The following is a 17,029-nucleotide window of genomic DNA, read 5'->3' as shown; positions in this document are numbered from 1 at the left end:
CTGCACTGTTGTCTGCAGTCCTCTGTGATGAGAATGTGAATATTTTACTCATGTTTTATCCTTTATTGATCTGTTTTCTCCTCCTCCGCCTCCCTGTCCAGTTGAAATCAGTCTCCCCCAGCTGGAGGCGGGGAGCCTGTCCGAGGAGGAGGGCGTTGGGGGGTCGGCCCGCCCCCTGGTGCCCGTGCCTGGAGCGGGCCCTGGATGCGGTGAAGGCGGAGGGGCCGGCCCTCCGCAGACCCAGGACGGGGCCGCGTCCGGGACCGGGAATGGGGCCTTGGCGGTGCCGGTGGTGGAGAGGGAGACCTGGACCCGGCAGATGGACTTCATCATGTCATGCGTGGGCTTCGCCGTCGGCCTCGGCAACGTGTGGCGGTTCCCTTACCTCTGCTACAAGAACGGAGGAGGTGAGCTTCAGCAACACAAACACACACATATGAACATCGTTTTATAAACTCCCATAGAGTGCTGCAGGAATGAGTCCTAAAACCAGGAAGTGAGCTAGCATCTTTGCTCTTCTGGTTCCCTCGTTTTGACGTTGATGTTTTTTTTTATTGTTTTTTGGTTGGATGTCTAAAATAAAGTCTGTACAAGATTAAAAGATAGTTTGGGTGTTTTGAAGTGGGGTTGTATGATAAACTTATCTCAAGTCATTGTATTAACCAGGAGGCAATGAAGAGTGAAGTCTCTTAAAGTTGCATTCTCTCTACTGTCCGGGGGCGACTTAGTTTAGTGGTGTAGACGTGAAGTCATGTGGCGCTAATTCAAACCATTCTTTTAGTCGAAACTCTGACTTCTTCCCAGTATGATCCGTCATCGTTTCTTGGTATCATCTGTAAATTTATAATAATCCACATTCCTTCATGTCGGGAGATGCAGTCGTGGCTTTGTGGGGAGAACAGAGGTGGGCTGAGCTCAGAGCCCTGAGGATCACCTCAGGAGGTGTTTTACTTTTGGAAGCTTGCAGACAGACCTCATCATGAGTAATCCTAACAGCTGTCAGGTCCACTGAGAGAGGGGGGGGGAAACTGAGACAGATGCTGCTCTCCTCTTGCTGTTTTAATGGCGGCGATAATGTTGAATGTGGGGCTGAAGATTTATTCTGACTTCTTGACATATGATGAAATATCACTTCTAGGTGGCAATTTAAAAGATTTGGAGATGCAGTCATCTGGGTATTAGAAAACAATGTCAAGACTTTATAATAAGTAAATCTAGATATAGAAAAGTTTCCCTTGTTTATTTATTTATTTAATCATTCATAAATGTATTAATTCATTCATTCATTTCGGCCTTCTTTTGCTTCTTTGTTTCTTAATTTGTTTGTTTGTTTGTGCACAGCTTCTTACTTGTAGCATCGTTAACTATAAGCTAATCTGTAGTCCCCTGACAGGAATATATATATATATCTATATATATAATTACATCTCTGTGAAGAAAAACTAACAGTGTAGCATAAAAACACAATTAATCTTCACTATATGATAACGTCATCAGCTACCTAACGTCTTTAAGGCAGCACAACACATGATTTAACAACATTAAGTAAAGTGTTTTCATTCATGCGTGATTGGGTTTCATTTTGGCCATGATTTCATCTTGACTTCAAGACTTCATTCTGTTTTTCAACTCGAGTTCTCACAGCTCAGATACTCCTGACGCTCGGTAGAAGAGTGGAAGTGAGGTAGAAAAAAAAAAAAAAAAGCCCAGGCCTGCGTGGCTGTGAGCACGTAGCCGTGGAGCCGTGACCTCCCACGTGGTTTCACTTTTATGTTCAACGGCTTCCACTCGCTGCACACGTCTGCTCTGCTCACCGGCACGTAACTTTATTGTACGTCTCTGCACACACACACACACACACACACACACACACACACACACACACACACACACACACACACACACACACACACACACACACACATGTCCTCCCTCCAACTCGTCCAAAAGTAACCTGCAGTTTTGACCTTGACTTCTCTTATCTCTGCTCCGCCCACTTTTCTGTTTATTTAATTTCTTTATGAGCTGATTTGGCTGAAATGAAACAGCCACTGTGCGTGTGTGTGTGTGTGTGTGTGTGTGTGTGTGTGTGTGTGTGTGTGTGTGTGTGTTTTGTGTGTTAGTCCAGCCCTCCCTCTTCCTGACTCATGTGTGTGTCTTGTGACTCGTGGCTTTGATACCCACTTTCTGGTATCGTATAACAATGGTCTGCCTCACACAGTCCCCCCTCCTCCTCACCCACCTCCTGTCGCATACAAAGGTGCTCTCTCCTGCTGATAAGGAGGCAGCGCACTTATACGTCACACACACACACACACACACACACACACACACACACGGACCCGTCCTTTTTGTTTATTCATTTATTTTAACGCCGACCCCTCCTCGTAATACGGCGGCACTGACTGGAAACACGGACACAACTCTGCACTGTAACTGCTTTGGGGGGATTAAATCCCTCCGAGGCTGACTCAGGTGCTGGGCCCCGATGTGTCCGGTCCAGTTATGATTAGAGAGAGGGGGGGGATTATCTTAAGCCTCTTAAGGATGCGGTTCCTCGATGATTTGGCCAATACTTCGGGTTATGTCAGCCCGAGCATTTCATTCCATTCACGCCTCCTATTGACTCTCTCTGTCTCTCTCTCTCTGTCTCTCTCTGTCTCTGTCTCTCTCTCTCTCTCTCTCTCTCTCTCTCTCTCTCTCTCTCTCTCTCTCTCTGGCTCATGAATGTTTCCTTATAAGGCTGCAGCCCTCTGCTCTCACAGAATGACATAAAGGATAATGGACCGAATGATGCGCGAGTCGTCCAGAGCGCTGCGTCGGCGTCTCCTCTGGCGCGACGTTTGTCCCTGTTTTTTTTTTTTTTTTTTTTTTAAATCATTATTCTGCCTCCGCGTCCTGTGCTGTTTCCATCTTTCCCTCCATTTTTCTCTCCTTTGCCTCTCTCTGCTCTGCGTCACTGCTGCGTCATGTGACTCCCTCCCATCTGCGCACTGTGGCAGCATCACCCACTCGTATTGTCATTCAAAAACACAAAGTCATTTTCTGGTTCTGCCGCCTTTTCCTTTTTTTTCATGCGGCGTATCCCTGAAAGCTTCTATGAGGATCCAAAAAGGAGATTTATTTATTTAAAAAAACACTGAGACAGCTCCTTCTAATCAATTCAATTCAATTCAGTTTATTTTGTATAGCCCAGAATCACAAATTACAAATTTGCCTCAGAGGGCTTTACAATCTGTGCACATGCGACATCCTCTGTCCTTCCCTCACATCGGCACAGGAAAAACTCCCCTAAAAACCCCTTTAACAGGGAGAAAAAAGGAAGAAACCTCTGGGAGAACGACAGAGGAGGGATCCTTCTCCCAGGATGGACAGAATGCAATAGATGTCATGTGTACAGAATGAACAGCATAACAGAGATACAACACATTCAATGTATATGACATAAATGATTCATGTAATACGACTACTTATAATAACAGCAGCAATTATTATAGTAGAATTGTAATTATGAAAATAGGATTAGTAATGTGATTAATCAAAGTGAAACCAGTCCTCGATGTCTCCATCAGGACTTAAAGCTCCTGCTGCAGTCTGTTTCCTGCTCCAACCAGTTTGATTCTCCTCTGCAACTATCAAGTTCAAGGACAGTCCTTACCAACACGGTCCAAACACTTGAGGGACGAGGAGACAATGCCTCGATTATCTCCAGTATAAACTTTCAGTGTATCTCTTATCTGTGGCCTTGTCTGTCCTCCTCCATGCCTTTCTCCCCTTTATTGCCTCCTCCTCCTCCTCTAGAACGTTCCTTGTTGTGTCGAGTGCTCGATTAGTACGAGCCATGCCGGCGTTTGTGCAGCTCGTGTCCTTAAAGAACTTTAAACAACTTGTCCTCAAAAAGCAGGACAAACTTAATGAGCCTGAGTTCTTATAATTAAACAATAAAAAAAAAGGTCAGCGTTGATTTTATTGTCAGTAAGTTAAAGCTGCTTCAAGGAACTTCCATTTCTGGCAGTGGTGGTGTTTCTGAGCAACAAGGTCCATTTACAAAACCTCAGATTTCACTTTTATATTCTCCAATATAAAAATCAACTTGTAAACTTTGAATGTAACATGTAACTCGTTTGGGGGCTTTCAACTCACAGCAAGAACAGCCAGCGTTCGATTCCCGTACTGGACGGCCCCTTCATGTATGGAGTTTGCATGTTCTACCCGTGGTCAGCATGGGTTCTCTCCGGGTTCTCCGATACCTCCCAGAGTCCAAAGACATGCAGCTCTGGTTAATTGATGACTCTAAATGTGCCCGTATGTGTGAGTCCTCCTTAAACAACTGCAGTTAGAAGTGTAAATAATGCAAAATATGTGATGTGAAACGGGAAATCTATTGATATCATGTTATCAATTTGGCAAAAAAACAACAAACAAAACAAATACTGGAGTAAGAAATTCCCTGTTAGATATCCAAACATGCTTTACTTTGAAACACAGAGGTCATTGAGTCACACCCAATGTCCGTCCAATCAGGAGAAAGTATTTCCCGGTACGAGTGAGTCAACGTGTCCGAACTCACATCTTCTTCTCACTCCTCATGTGTGCTGTCGTTGTGAATAAACGCACTGAACTGTTATCAATTCGTCACTTACCTTGGAGACGTGTAACCATGGTAACCCGTCCAAACGATGACTCGTGAGAATCATGAAGTCTAAAAATAAGTTTTAAAAAATGTATTGCGCCTACCAAAGAGAAATATACCTGTTTTTCTGTTTCAGGGGTTTTCCTGATCCCCTACCTGCTGATCGTGTTCATCGGAGGCATCCCGGTCTTCTTCCTGGAGATCGCACTGGGACAGTTCATGAAGCAGGGAGGGGTCTCAGCCTGGAACATCGCACCTCTCTTCAAAGGTACCGACATCGCAGTTTACTGCTTCTTCTTTTATTTTTTTATTAACGGTAGCTTAACACAATGCACTCTACGCTTCCTAATAGTTAATAGTAAAGTTTATATTAATGAAAACAACCTAAATATCAAGTACTGAACTAATTTGCCTCCTGCTGTTGGTTGGTTAAAGTCATAAAGCACCTCGTATCCAGAAAAAGTCCCTCCAATGAGAAAGAAACCATTTGAAAACATTCAAAACAATTACAAAAAGACACGCTCCGTCTGGAGATGGGTATTGTTAGGATTTCATCAATACTAGGACTCTCATCAATACTCTTATCTGTTCTTTTTGATTTTTTTGTGAGAAAAAAAGACAATTTATTAAGAAAATAATCAACTTTGCTTTTTTATTCTCGTATGAAAACAAAAAGTATTTCTTGAGCAGCAACACAAGAAGTTCTAAAATCTTTAAAATACATTTGTAGCTAAACAATTATCTCAGTGATTATCTTTCATTGATGATCCTGTTCTTCTGATCAGACTAACGTTCCCTGCAGTGGACGAGGACGTCTGATCTCCAAACAGTAGAACTCTGATCATTACTGCTGACTCATGTTCTGCTTGTTTACCAGATGTTGAGATAAACTGCAGCTGTTTCCTCCGTTTACTTGTGAGGGTTTGATTGAGTTTGAGACAACGAGAGTTCTCAGAGTCTACTGGAGGAAAATGTAGAACCACTTTGGATCTTTGTGTTCTCTCTGACATGATGTGTGTCAAAGACAAAGACACAGAGAGAGGACGTTTGAGACGAGGACATCTAAAGTACCGATAGCAGAACCGTTAACTCCAGACCACATAGATACTCCGGGTTTTTACTCGTTTAGAACCAGGTTTTTTTGGGTGGCCTCCCTAAGTCTGTCTGCTCAGGACCTAACACGCCTCCTCTGTCTCTCTCTCTCTCTCTCTCTCTCTCTCTCTCAGGTCTGGGCTTGGCCTCCATGGTGATCGTGTTCTTCTGCAACACCTACTACATCATGATCCTCGTGTGGGGCCTCTACTTTCTCTTTCACTCCTTCACCAACCAGCTGCCCTGGGCCACATGTGGTCACCCCTGGAACACCCCCAACTGCACGCAGGATTTCCGCCGCGCCTGCCACAACCGCAGCGCCAACCTCCTCTCCTCCACGACCCCGTCCAACCTGTCGTCCATCCAGCTGTTCCTCAACGGGAGCTGTGCGGAGGCCGAAGGAATGCGCTCCCCAGTCATCGAGTTCTGGGAGTATGTTCCTCATTGTCTGGGCTTTGAGCCGAGCAGCGCGTTGGCTGTTGTTATAAAATACATTTTATAGAGATCAGAATAACCGTCATGACGCAGAGCTTCCAGTCATGACGTTTATTCTCTTTATTCCAAATTGTTTATTTCAGTTCCGTATATATATATATATATTTTTTTTTTTTTTTTTTTTAAATGCCAGATTGAAAATATATAAGTTACAGAAACATTAGGTATATTTTGTAATATATATATATATATATATATATATATATATATATATAAAAACGTATATTGTGTCTTCTTGTTTGATCAATCTGGCATTTGAAAAACCTTTTAAAGGCAAATTTTACAAAATGTAATTCAGCTTGCTCTCACCCTGTTCTCGTGAATGCTCTCATGATTTATAGGGAAGGTTGTGTATTGGGTCTCAGGGTTTGGACCAAAGAGAAATGTCTGTCTAACCGTCTGCTCCTCTGTGTTGTTCCTCCTAGACGTAAAGTGCTCCGTCTGTCCGGTGGGCTGCACGAGCCCGGCGACATCAGCTATGAGTTGGTTCTGTGTCTCATAATCACCTGGATCATTGTTTACTTCTGCATGTGGAAAGGAGTCAAATCCACCGGCAAGGTAAAGCGTTTTCTGACTGTGCAATCAATGTTTCATTTCACTGTTTTGGGTGTGTGGCCTGCAGATTCATATTTATGGTTTTGATGCGTTAACGGTACGTGAGGCAGAATCTGTCAGAGGGGTTATCGAGGGCAGTCTTATATTCACGCTTCATGCAAAGGTTTACATAACTGCAGCATTTTTTTTGTCCCTTTGAGCCTTAAATCAGCTTTGGTGAAGTGAGAGGATCAGCATCTAGGCTGAAGCGCATATCAACACAAATATAAGCACTTTTGAATGTCTGCTAATTTGTGTAAGTTTCCTCACGTAGCATTTATGTTTACGTGTAGCTCAATGTTCCAGTTAAGTTAATCTTATCTTAATTATGTTATTATCTGCACACGCATAGTTGAGAGTCATTCAGTGTGATTAGAACAGATGATCGCTCCTTGTTCCTTTTTTTTTTTTTTTTTTTTTAAGAAGCTGAGTGCTCTGATACGTCGGGGTTAAGAGTGTAGCATATGGAGATGTCTGTGTTTGCATACTTGTGTCTCCAGAGTAGCCAAAGCTCACAGAGCGAGGGGGCGGCGGGGGGGTAACGAGGGAGACTCAAGCCAGCCAGCTGTAAGCCGATTAGTAACTTTCCACCATGTAAATGTTCTAGAGCTTTGAAAGGGGCTTTTTTTCTGCCCGTGTTTCGCCCTAGATAAAGGCAAATATTTGTGCCCTTCTACCACCACCAGACTGATTTAGCCGGGAGTGGGTGCTTCTGTTAGGCAGCGGGGGGGTTAGGGCGGTTGGGGGGTGGGTGGCGGCTTTCTCAGCATAACTTGACAAAGACTACCTTGTGGAAAGGTCTGCCACAAACCCCTGCTATTGCAGGAGGTTTACAAATTGTCTGGCTTTCCATTTACAGGCTACCTTTTCTTCAAAGTAACATGACAGGGCCCATTACACATCTACTACAGGAGGGACCTAATGGGCTTCTACTTAAGACTTGAGTATTTGCAAAGCAGGTAATTGCTTAATCAAAGTGATAAAAAACATACTTGGGTGCAGTTACATTAAACATTTGACTGTAGCTGATGTTGATTAGCACTGAACTGTTCCAACTAGCCTGTTAAATTATAACTGCATCTTATTATGTACTTGCCTACATGTAATGTGAGGAGTTTAACTGTGTTAAGGGTTTTTACTGCTTTCACTTAATTCAAGTTTTAATACATAGCACTCAAACTTCACCCTCCCCCCTCACCCCCAAGTTTACTTTGACAAATTGTTCCTGCTGTATCTAGCGGCGTACTTCACTGCCTCCTTGTTCCGTCTTTCTCTAGGTCGTTTACTTCACAGCTCTGTTCCCCTACCTCGTTCTGGTGGTTCTCTTGGCCCACGGCGTCACACTACCCGGAGCTCTGGACGGGATTGTTTACTACCTGAAACCAGACTGGTCCAAACTGGGAGAAGCACAGGTATGTTTTTTGGTTGTATCACAGGACAACATGCGTGTAAACACAGCGAACAGATTGTGTAACAACGTTCTCCGTCTGTCACAGGTGTGGATCGATGCGGGCACTCAGATTTTCTTCTCCTACGCCATCGGACTGGGCGCCCTGACCGCGCTGGGCAGCTACAACCGCTTCCATAACAACTGTTACCAGTGAGTAAACACACCACACAAAACACAGACACCACTGTCGCTGGAAGGAGGCCAACATCAACACGTCAGCCAGAACTCATGCATGTCGACTGTAGGCTGGAGTACTAGAAGCAAACAAACAGTGTTTACACTCACATGGAGTCCCAATAGATCAGTTTCATTTTCTTCTAAAAATATGTTTTCATAGGCTGTAAACTAAATTATGTGACTGTACTGTGATGAATCACATCAATGCTGGTGTTACCAAATTAATACAAATGTCATGGTTGAAAATGACTCAAAACATCATCTACTGTTTTAAATCTTTCAAGGTTAGTTCTGAGATTGAGTCTACCGTTTGGGACTAATCTGCATCATGAAATAAGAGAATGTTAACGTCCTCTAGTCAGACCCTCCTCCTCTCCTCTCACCACAGCGTCTATCATTTTTACTTTTACAGTCACGGCTGTGTAGCTTTACAATCACAGCATAATTCTGTTATAAATCAAATCAATCAGCTCATTACGACGTCTGGTGAATCAGAGTTAATGACTGATTATCTGGAGATAGTATTGTTCTTTCCTACGCTTTGACATGAGTGTGAAGATGAAGCATTAAGCTGTTTAGTTGTTCTCGTTTAGCTTCTTGCTAGCTAAATGGCTAGCTAACCTTAAATTGCTGATACCGCCATTCAAGATTCAAAATGTGTGTTGCCACTTCAGTTATCCAAGGACAGCCGTGTGAAAAGCTTATGCTTGGAGGCTCCATAAAATAAAGTAAATATAATAAGAAATTTGAAGTATAAATATAGTAATAAATCTCTTAAGAAGGAATAAAATTAGCAGAACAGCGGCCTGGTGTTCAGCAGCAGAGTTACTACAGCTGGGAGGAGAATGGAGGCGCTAGTGTTAGCGCTGGCTAAATTTAAGTTGCTACTTGGTCCGTATCCTAAACTGGCGTCTTCCATACGCGGAGAATAAGTCTGTCTGCAGACGGCAAGAAAGGGACGTAACTTGAAATTAAAGCTGGATAGTTAGCAATCTAGCTAGCTGATTTCCACCATGATTGCATGCTACACTTGATACAGAATATGAGCTCATCTGACGATAGAAATGTGCTTTTCTAGTGTGTGGATGAAACATTAACTTATTAAATCTCATTTAGCGCCTGGCTAGTTTGCTAGCTAGCATGCTAGCTAATTCCACCATGTTTCTCATTTAAGATTTAACGGCATCTTCACCATCTTATAGGTGCATTACTGCCACCTGCTGGACTGGACTGTGGAGCAATAGATTGTTAGGAAGAAAAAAATATATACTCTTTTTAATAAGAAGATTGCGTACTTTCCATGTTGTATTTCTGAGCAGATTTGCTGATGTAATGTTTTGTTTTCCCTCAATAGTCAATTATTAATCAGTACATGATTGACAGTTTCCGGTAAATTGGGTTCATTGCAAAAAAAAAAGAATTACCACCACTTTTTATTTATATAATGAAAAAGTATAAATTTAACGTGATTCATTTGCAAAGATTATTTATTTAATCACAGGTTGAATGCCACAATAATAAACAGATAAAAGCCAGAATGCCCTCTGAGGTTCAAACACCTTTCAGAAAGTAGAAGTGGGCGTGGTTTCATCTCTCACCTGTTTTCCTCCTTATTTGCATTATTACTTTCTTTTTTTTATCATGCAGTGCGCGGACTCACTCAGTTCAGACGGCGACCTTATACTTTAAAAAACCAACGGAAGAACCATTAGATGAATACACTCTATGAATGGAAATGATGATAAAAAGGCACAGAGACTTCCTAGCACACCACATTTCAGATGTAAAGTGATCTCCGTCCATGATCGAAATAGATGTGAGCATGTTGCCAGGAAGAATCACAGCGTCCTTAAGCCCTGAATGTGGAACAAGCTCTCTTTTATTTTCAGACAGTCACTCTGTGATGCTCTCTGAGAGGCTGTAGAGATGAACCGGGGTAATAAAAGAAGAGTTAGGCCTTCAGTGTATCTGTTTTTAGCAACAGCTGGCCTCACTGATGCTGGGTGCATGTGTTTACCCGACACGGTGAGATATGTAAACACATCAACGCCCTTCACAGACAGTTATCCCAACTGCAGTATTAGGGATATTTATATATCATTTTTTACAAATCAGCACTTCATATTTGGAATGCCCATAATAGGAGGAGCCCCCCGCCATCCAACGTTTTGCTCTGCCTTGACCTTAATTGGAAGTTGAAAGATGAGTTAAGATGCTGAGGTATGTCAGCTCGGCTCTGTTTCTCACACACACACACTTGGAGGAGACCAGGAATAGCTCGGTGGGGGGGGGGGGGGGTTGGGTAAACAAACTGCCTGTGGATGCCGTCCGTACAACAATTTTGGGTCACGCTCACTTGTTTCCAAACCACAATGCTTGACTTTGTCTCTTTTAGCTTTGCTAGCAGTGGAGCTGTATGAAGCATAAGTCAGTCCGTCCAAGACTTTGGTCCAGAACCACGGGATGGGGGGGGCACGATATTTGATACATTAGCAAATGACTGATGATAAGCATGCTAACATTAGCCGATGTTTAGCTCGGCATAACGTGCTGATTGTGACAATGTTAATGCTGCATGCCAGAATGTTAAATGCTAAACGTGAGAACAATAACATCCAGTAGTTATTGACCCAGTTGGTAACATTTTAGATACGAGCACAGTGATGTTAGCATTCAGCTCTAAGCAGAGGGGAGCAGAAGTAACCTGAGGCTGAAGTTTACCTCAAGGGGACAGACTACTCCGTCAGAAGAACACACCAAAGACTGTATATAAGAAGTGGACGTAGTCGCCGTGACGTCACCCATTGGTCTGTGAACGTTTTTAGAGCTTCGAGTGTGGCTTTTTGGCTGTCGCCATCTTGGTTTTTTAAGCCGTCTCGTTTAATGATTGTGGTCGGCCTTTTCTTAACACCAAACAGCGATTCTCATTTGATTATTCACCTCCATGAGCATTCCTCTTTCAGTATGACAGACCGTATTGACCGGAGCGAAGGCTGCAGCTCTACACAGCTGCTCCAGTGTCACAATAACCGCCGACTGCTGTTTATACATTCCTCATATCGCTGCCAGCTGAACTTCAGTAGTCAGGACAAACAGAAGGTCATCCGGCGGAGCTATCTAGAGATGTTGTTGACCTCTTACTTAAATGAGAATAACACGAATGCATTTTCATAATATTAGATGTATTTATATGTAATAGCAAGAAGCCCTTTCACTCTCTCCGCTCTCAGACTTGACAGACCAGTTGGCAAAGTACAGAGACAACAGAAGCTCTCAGAGAAATTGCTATTGATCCTCTACTCACCATCTAATCTCGCCCGCTGTCCTGAGTGTTTTACGTGAGCCCCATGTTATAGCATATTGTAATATTTCTTACAAAAGAGTGCAGGGTCGATGTGGTTTTGTAGGACAAACAGGAAGTTAGCATCACACTGGTTCCCTTTCACAGAAAGCCAAGGGATTCTTCTATTGGATTTTAGATTATTGCAGAAAATAATCTTGTTTACTTAGACGTTTTGTTCAGCAAGATATTCTGAACAAATTAACACTTTTATGACTTTAGAAGCATGAATACACATATAAATGAACTCCACCACGGTCACATGACTCCAGGTCTCCACCACTAAGCTAAAGGAGGACTAGTGTTCTACTGAGGACGTTTAGTCGTCTCATTTAGACTCATTTTTTTTAAGACGCGTACAAGCTTCTTAATTCACCAAAGAGGTGTTTACTGACCCATTTTATATATGGTAGCACTAAGCGTTAAAATCTCTTATTTCAGACATTGGACCAAAAATACGTCCAAAAAAAACATTTACTTAGAGACGAGGGAATAGGAAGTACAAAAAAAGCTGACTGATTTGGCACAATCTTCCACCTCAATTCAAATATGAACTGATTAGAATTTGGTGGTCAAATCTCACTGTGACCTCACAAAACAAGTTGGGTTCTTTGGCTGCAACTCAAAAAATCACATGCTTATTATGACAACAGGATAAAATGAGAGACATTGATGTGAACTACATTATGACTGGAGACATACAGTAATTATCCTCTCTGTTCTCCCTCCCTCTCTCTGTTTCTCTGTAGGGATGCATTCTTGCTGGCCATGATCAACAGTGGAACCAGTTTCTTTGCAGGCTTTGTGGTGTTTTCTGTGCTGGGCTTCATGGCTGCAGAGCAAGGCGTGGACATCAGTAAGGTAGCTGAGAGCGGTAAGAAGACGACAAGCCTCCATAAACACAGTGAAATGAGTATTGGTGGTGTAACGGACCGTTGTAGACCCACGATCCGTCTGGTTCCCCCCTTACAGTTCTTCAGGCATGTGAACCGCAGATTAATATCACAGTTTAACGTTAACCATCAGAGTATTGAAATGATTTTTGGGACGGTGGCAAAAAACAAAAATAGTCCTAAACCTTGTAGACCAGCTGCTATAATTCAACAACAAAGGGCTCTGTATCTACCAATGATCGTAAATTAGTATCTGTATATCTAAAAGTTATATTATGATCCGTTGCACCACTAATGATGATGACAGTTGGAGGCTACATGCTGTTGAAACTTGATGCTTGTGTCTGTGGATGTGCAGGTCCGGGCCTGGCCTTCATCGCTTACCCCAAGGCCGTGACCCTGATGCCTCTGGCGCCGCTCTGGGCCGCACTCTTCTTCTTCATGTTGCTCATTCTGGGCCTCGACAGCCAGGTAAACACCGAGTGCATTCATGTGCACTTTAAAAAAAAAAGGATGTGGAGTTATGACTCATTTGCTAGATATTTCTCAGACAGCTAGTGCAGACTCATCACTTCCAGTTTCAGAGTCGCGTTTCTTAGCCGGTGCCTACTTCCATTGTTTCACAGCCCGGGGGTTTTTGTCAATGAGCTTCTGTCTTGATTCACACAGAGAGAGCGTCTGTCTGCATCTCTGACCCATTCATGTACTCTCACTTTCCATTCTCCCCCACGTTTCTCCTCCACCTTGCTCTCTCTCTCTCTCTCTCTCTTCTTTCCTGCTGTGGCCACATTGGGCGTGTGTTTCTAGTAAATGATGTTAAAATATCTGCACAGCTGTTATCCCCTCCACTCCTTCTGGAGGGTTGAAATGTGATTCTGCAGAGACGTAAACGTTCTTACTCTTTGTTTAGGATATACATTATATAATGGACTTTTGATCCCTGTTTTAGTTTTGCATTAAAAAGGATTACTTTACATTTTCAAGATTTTTTTACCAAACCGCAGTGTACGATTTAGTATTTTAATAATAATAATAACAATTCAGTAAATGCATACCTACATCTGTGTATTCATTTGTTACATTTAGTTTTACCAAGTTAAAAAAAAAATGATGTTCAAGTGAAGCGTACAACGGTGTATTGAGGTTATTGTTATTAAAAATATATATAATTTAAAAATTCAGAGATTAAAGTAAAAAATGTATGAGATTAAAGTGTCAAATTCACAAGAAACAAGAAAAAAACCATAAATTCATAAAAATATGAGGAGAAAAATAAAACGTGTGCCAAACTATTATAATGGTCCTTTTTTTTAGGCTTTACAATAAAGCACAGTGAGGCCTACATCTTATTCATTAAACACTGGTATCATGTTGGTAACGATAAAGTCGAATCGGTGCTCAACTGGATATTGTTTTGATATTTTTTCCACCTAGAGAACTCATGTAGGTTATTGCACATATTTATTTTTGAATAACAATGCAGATATCACCTGCACATGTTCACATAGTGAGAAACAGATCGGTTTAGCTTCACTCCCTCACCGCCGTCTGTCTCTTCTTCTAGTTCGTGGGCGTGGAGGGTTTGATAACGGGGATCATGGACATGCTGCCGCCTAAATCTGCCATGGGCTCCCTGCGACGAGAGGTGGTAGCCGCCATCTGCTGCTTCATCTGCTTCCTGATCGACATGTCCATGGTCACAGAGGTACACCGAGGGTTTCCTTGAGCTTCAGAATTAGTTAGCGAGGCTGGCAGATTAAAACCAGAAACAATATGGAAGTCTCTCATCTGGGCGGGAGATTGTTTTGCTGCTGCAGATTATTTTAAGTACCACTGCCAGGACTGAACTGGGATGAAAGGCCCTGAACAGTGGAGGCGAAGCTGCAAATGGGTCACACATGAAGTATTAACTAGGATGGTCCTGATGCAGACTGCTCTCTCTGTTTCCGTCAGGGAGGGATGTATGTCTTCCAGCTGTTTGACTACTACTCTGCCAGCGGCATCACTCTGCTGTGGCAGGCCTTCTGGGAGTGTGTGGTGATTGCATGGGTCTATGGTGAGATAAATACCGCACTGCTAATACTTCGCTAAGCCCCGCCCCTACTCTGTCAAACCAACAGAGCCTCGTTACCGCGGAGCCCACACTGTCACTAACTGCACTCCGAATTAATATGAGTCATCTTTTGGAATAAAAAGGCGATTTCAGAGAGAAGCAGACGGAAGAGTTTACAATATGTGTTTGAAGGATAAATAACCAGGATGTCAAAGTGATTCAGCAATGAAAACATGTTCAAAAGATAAAGATAGAAGCTAAAGCTACAGATCAGAGTTAAAGTGAATCAACACACAAGACAGTGAGATTAAGGAACAACACTGTTCCTCTTTATTAGCTGTTACAATCATTTAAATACATTCAGTACACCTAGCGTAGCATAGACGTGCTAATGCTAGTTAATGACTAACATTTTAATAATGTTTAACTCCTTCCAACCTAACGAGTATCACTGTTACACAACGTTTAACCGCGACGAGCTCATAATACACTAAACCAGCCTGAACATGAAGAACATCTGAAACCGTTGATGAGAGTCAATGGAGCAGAGACGGATAGATGTTTGATCCTGAACAGAGCGACGATGCGTTTGAGGGGGCGGGGCTTAGCGAAGGGTCATTCACAACTCAAACAATACAAACAACACAAACTCCTGATGCCAATTCAGAAAAGTGCACTTCTGTTTTTTGTTTTGTTTTTCTTGTGTTGCATCAATATGTTTCATCTGCATTTTGTTTCATCCCCGTGTTGCGTGACGACCGTAAATGATCCCTGACTCTCTGAATCACGACCTCCTTGTGTGGTTTGTGTTAGGCGCCGACCGATTCATGGACGACGTGGCTCGTATGATCGGCTATCAGCCGTTACCCTACATGAAGTGGTGCTGGTCCTACATCACGCCGTTCGTCTGTGTGGTGAGTTCTGCATGGTTTGTTTTTCTTCCTACATGTTTGCACACGTTTGGACACAAGCCAACGTTGTTCCTGTGCATCCAGGCAGTGTTCGTGTTCCACGTGGTGAACTACAAGCCCCTGACCTACAACACAGTGTACACCTACCCCCTGTGGGGCGAGGTGCTCGGCTGGGCCCTGGCCCTGTCCTCCATGCTCTGCATCCCCGTCACCGTCCTCTACAAACTGCTGCGCTGCAAAGGCTCTCTGCGGGAGGTCAGTACGCCGCCGCGCACACGTTCCCGTTTACTAAAGCGTCTCCTGGGATACCGCCCTTCTGTATCCTGGTTTGCATGATTAAATGGTTACTCATTGTCCGTGTGTGTCTTGTCTCCGTGCAGCGCTGGCAGCACCTGACCACCCCGGTGTGGGGCCGACACCACCTGGAGTACCTCGCACCGGAGAGCGAGGCCAAGCTGCTGCCGCCGGCGGGAACCAAGAGCACGCTTCTGTTTGAAAGTGTCATCTGATGAGCTGGAAACCAACTCCAACCGCCAAGGTCGCCCCCTAACATCAGCACACACGCACTACATGAAGCTCGACCACACACACACACACACACACACACACACTGAACCTACCGTTTTTTTAAAAGCCCCCCCAGACGAACGGACCAAAGATTCGATGGGAAAAGAACTGAAAGACACACCAACGCAGTCGCATCACACGATCGCCCTCCACTCTGCTTTTTCCGACTCTACCTCGCCGACTCTCCCCTCTCTTACTCCCCCCCCTCCCCCCCCAGCCTTTGTGCCGTCCCGTCTCGTCCCGTGAGTGTCCAGCGTAGTTGCGATATATATATATATCTTCCCTTCCCCGTCTGTCAGCCCTTCAGTCGCTCATCCGTCCCGACACGATATGCTGAACGAGCGAAAAAAAAAGATGAAGGTCTCTAAATCTGCTGCTGAGATGCCATGGTGTGAATGTGTGTGTGTGAATGTGTGTGTGTGTGTGTGTGTGTGTGTGTGTGTTGACCGTTGAAGCGTCGTCTTCATTTACATGTGACATCTGTATTATCTCATTTAACTGTACAAAAAACCTCTACCATCTTCCATTTGTTTTAAAAAAAAAAAGATACTAACAATCAAAAAAAAGAAACAAAGCTTCACCAGTTCCATCTGTGTGTTATGACGTAACTTAAGTATCCAGTGTATCGTGGGGGTCTGTGAATCAGTGTTAACAATATATCGGAGGGGGACGACGATCAGTATTTCCACCTGAAGAGAAGGAGAGAAACGTGGTGAGGAGCAGGAGACCGGGAATGTGGGGAGGGGGAAGGAGACTTGATGCAATAAATGACCAGATAAAGATGGACGTTATGTGTTTTTCTTTTATGACTCTTTATTTACACC

At 43.4% G+C, this 17,029-nt stretch overlaps 1 protein-coding gene across 1 annotated transcript in view; it reads left to right on the top strand.

The window, feature by feature from the left end:
• Nucleotides 1-16,976, top strand: part of si:ch211-117c9.5 (sodium- and chloride-dependent creatine transporter 1) — a 19,621-nt gene extending 2,645 nt beyond the window's left edge. Inside the window, exons 2-14 of the mRNA XM_054609725.1 lie at nucleotides 102-407; nucleotides 4,770-4,901; nucleotides 5,860-6,157; nucleotides 6,646-6,778; nucleotides 8,092-8,226; nucleotides 8,311-8,414; nucleotides 12,531-12,655; nucleotides 13,033-13,145; nucleotides 14,239-14,379; nucleotides 14,628-14,730; nucleotides 15,541-15,641; nucleotides 15,723-15,893; nucleotides 16,019-16,976. Coding sequence (XP_054465700.1) covers nucleotides 102-407; nucleotides 4,770-4,901; nucleotides 5,860-6,157; nucleotides 6,646-6,778; nucleotides 8,092-8,226; nucleotides 8,311-8,414; nucleotides 12,531-12,655; nucleotides 13,033-13,145; nucleotides 14,239-14,379; nucleotides 14,628-14,730; nucleotides 15,541-15,641; nucleotides 15,723-15,893; nucleotides 16,019-16,147 — 1,991 coding nt within the window. The 3' untranslated portion in view covers nucleotides 16,148-16,976. The remainder of the gene's footprint in view (nucleotides 1-101; nucleotides 408-4,769; nucleotides 4,902-5,859; nucleotides 6,158-6,645; nucleotides 6,779-8,091; nucleotides 8,227-8,310; nucleotides 8,415-12,530; nucleotides 12,656-13,032; nucleotides 13,146-14,238; nucleotides 14,380-14,627; nucleotides 14,731-15,540; nucleotides 15,642-15,722; nucleotides 15,894-16,018) is intronic.
• Nucleotides 16,977-17,029: the final 53 nt, after the last annotated feature.

Source organism: Anoplopoma fimbria, chromosome 12 (assembly GCF_027596085.1).
Source record: "Anoplopoma fimbria isolate UVic2021 breed Golden Eagle Sablefish chromosome 12, Afim_UVic_2022, whole genome shotgun sequence".
In the NCBI taxonomy this organism is placed as follows: domain Eukaryota; kingdom Metazoa; phylum Chordata; class Actinopteri; order Perciformes; family Anoplopomatidae; genus Anoplopoma; species Anoplopoma fimbria.
The sequence above is the reverse complement of the archived record's forward strand: the minus strand, read 5'-3'. Positions and strand labels throughout refer to the sequence as shown.